Source organism: Octopus bimaculoides, chromosome 4 (genome assembly GCF_001194135.2).
Source record: "Octopus bimaculoides isolate UCB-OBI-ISO-001 chromosome 4, ASM119413v2, whole genome shotgun sequence".
In the NCBI taxonomy this organism is placed as follows: Eukaryota; Metazoa; Mollusca; class Cephalopoda; order Octopoda; family Octopodidae; genus Octopus; species Octopus bimaculoides.
This window is the reverse complement of record NC_068984.1, coordinates 51,648,021-51,650,533: the sequence shown is the minus strand read 5'-3', so window position 1 is coordinate 51,650,533 and position 2,513 is coordinate 51,648,021. Positions and strand designations below refer to the sequence as shown.

The 2,513-nt window shown below is 34.9% G+C and overlaps 1 protein-coding gene across 1 annotated transcript in view; it reads left to right on the top strand.

Annotated features, from left to right (window-relative positions):
- LOC106872153 (uncharacterized) overlaps positions 1-2,513 on the top strand; it is a 24,321-nt gene that overhangs the window by 12,460 nt on the left and 9,348 nt on the right. Inside the window, exon 2 of the mRNA XM_052967631.1 lies at positions 1,548-1,856. Coding sequence (XP_052823591.1) covers positions 1,548-1,856 — 309 coding nt within the window. The remainder of the gene's footprint in view (positions 1-1,547; positions 1,857-2,513) is intronic.

Below are 2,513 nucleotides of genomic sequence, written 5' to 3'. Positions count from 1 at the left end.
TTTATTAGCTACTGCCAATATGCTTCAGCCATTTTTTGACAAGGAAATAATAATTTTATCACCGCCGCGAATCGTTTGTTTACGTAGTCAGCACTTAATTTTTACGGCTGAATGGACGTCAGTCATTGGTTGAAATTACAGAAATACGACAACTTTAACATGAAATAACTTGCGATGTACGTTTTTTTGTTAAGAAGACTAAGAGAAAAAGATGTTTTATATGACACATTCTACCAGTGTCCCAAGTTTCAAAGTGTTTCGTTAAGAAAATACTGGTGCCCCCGTTTTGAACAAGATCCTATCTATCTATTTATACACATACACAGCAAATACAAACAGAAATATTTATGCGTCAGACAAGATTTGCATTCTAAGTTCTAGGACACAGTTGATTGTTCGCCTCCATTTATGAGTCAAATAATACATACCTAATCTACAACTACTTCTCTCTCTCTCTCCTCTCTCTTTCACCCTCCTCTCTCTTTTTAACGCATACATATCAAGGCTTGTGAGTAAAAAAGAGTGGCTGGAAACTGCATAATTCCGTCGGATATACTCACTAATTCTGGGTTTGAGTTTTTAAAATATTCTATTCTCTAAAATCGATATCTGTTATCTGTCTTTTTGTAGAAACCAAAATCAAATCGCCTTCAAATCACACCCTACAGTCTTAAAAAAAAAAAAAAGAAACAGAGAAGAGAAAAAGGACCTGATCAGCCCTGATCGAACAGTCAACAACAACGTATGCCTGACAACAGTTCTAGAAATGCACCAGGATCTTTGGTGCTTAAACAGAGCGATAAAAGCAACAAAAAAGATAGATCGCAGATATGTTTCTGTGTATGAAATATATTTTTAACTCAAACCCAGCTCTGATTGACCAGGGCTATGATCAAAAGCGATCCAGTTGTCATCAGCTTGTCATTTTTTTTTTAATATTTGTAGAACTTCATTGTACAATCATGGTACAATAGCGTGTCCTTCCATAAAAAATAAAAAATTACAAAATTAGAGATGAAGAATATCCGACAGGATTTTGCAGTTTCTCCTCTACGCAATTTCACTCAAAAGGCTTGAGGCGATTATAATACGAAGCCTCGATAAAAGACAATTACCCAAGATGTGTATATGTGTGAATAAGAGAGAGAGAGAGAGAGGAGGGAAAATGAGAGAGGGAGAGACAGGCAATTATAGATTAGGTATTTCTAGTTAGTCGAGCGATCACATAAACTCTCCTTCATTGGCCTGACTGTTGTATCTTTTGCAAATGGTCTTTTTTTAGGAAGTGATATCTTTTGAATGTTTGTTTGATATCAACGTCATATTATCGTTAGAACTCACACCCAGAGCACATCTGCATATTAACGTTATATCATTAAACTTAGTAACATCTGGATCACATCACATTATCCTCTTATAGCTACCTGCATCTAGTAAACGAGTCTTTTGTTGATGAAGTTATCTAATCATTGGAATTACACATTTGTTTGATGTTTCTAATATATGTCTGATTGACACTCAGTTTTTTGTTTTACTTCTATTTCTAGGAACTGAAATCTGATACAGATGAAAATGACGTAATTATTAGTAGATCAGACAACTTTGAGAAAGAAAACGATAAAGAAATCCTGAAAGCAAAACAGGACAAAAAACCAGATAAGCATTCAGACACTTCTAGAGATCAAAAGTCGGAGGATGATATACGCGACCAGATTTTACATAAAGCTGAAGAAGCAATCGAGGCTAAGGAAAAAGCTCTCAAATTAGAACATGAACTCAAAGAAGAAGAAGAACGACGGCACAAATTGGAATTGAAACTTCAAGAAGAACTGCTCCGCGAGGAAGAAGAAAAGAGAGTAAGTTCTGATGACTTAATCAAAATTGAATGGTGATTTGTAATATGTATTGTCTGTTGATGTTGTTGTTTATGTGTCTGCGTGTTGTTCGACAATATCGGGTTTAAAGATAGTAGAGATTTTGTGGAGAGAGCCGCAGCTGATTGAACAGGTAGGTTATCAGACAACCAGTCATCTCATAATTAGTTTCAATTTGAAATTTTAAAATTAATGAAAAGAAGATTCTAATGGAAACAACGAAGTGAAATTTTGGAAAAATGTAGAGATTTCAACATTGAAGAGAATCTGATCTTTAAGTCAACTGCTGACAATTAAATTTTACCTTCTCGGAAGTAAAAAAAAATGATCTATCTATCTATCTATCTATCTATCTATCTATCTATCTATCTATCTATCTATCTATCTATCTATCTATCTGTCTGTCTGTCTGTCTGTCTGTCTGTCTGTCTATCTAATTCAAGCGACAGAAACAGTATTAATACTGAAAGGTAGAACTTAACACCACTTAAAAGTGGACGTTGTGTTAGAACACACAATACTGCGATATTTACCACGAGAGAATCTCTCATGTGATTTTGTGGTGCATATATGCATAAAAGCACTCATATTTACACCATTATACCACTAGCAGGAGACAGTCACTGCTATCACCGCTGC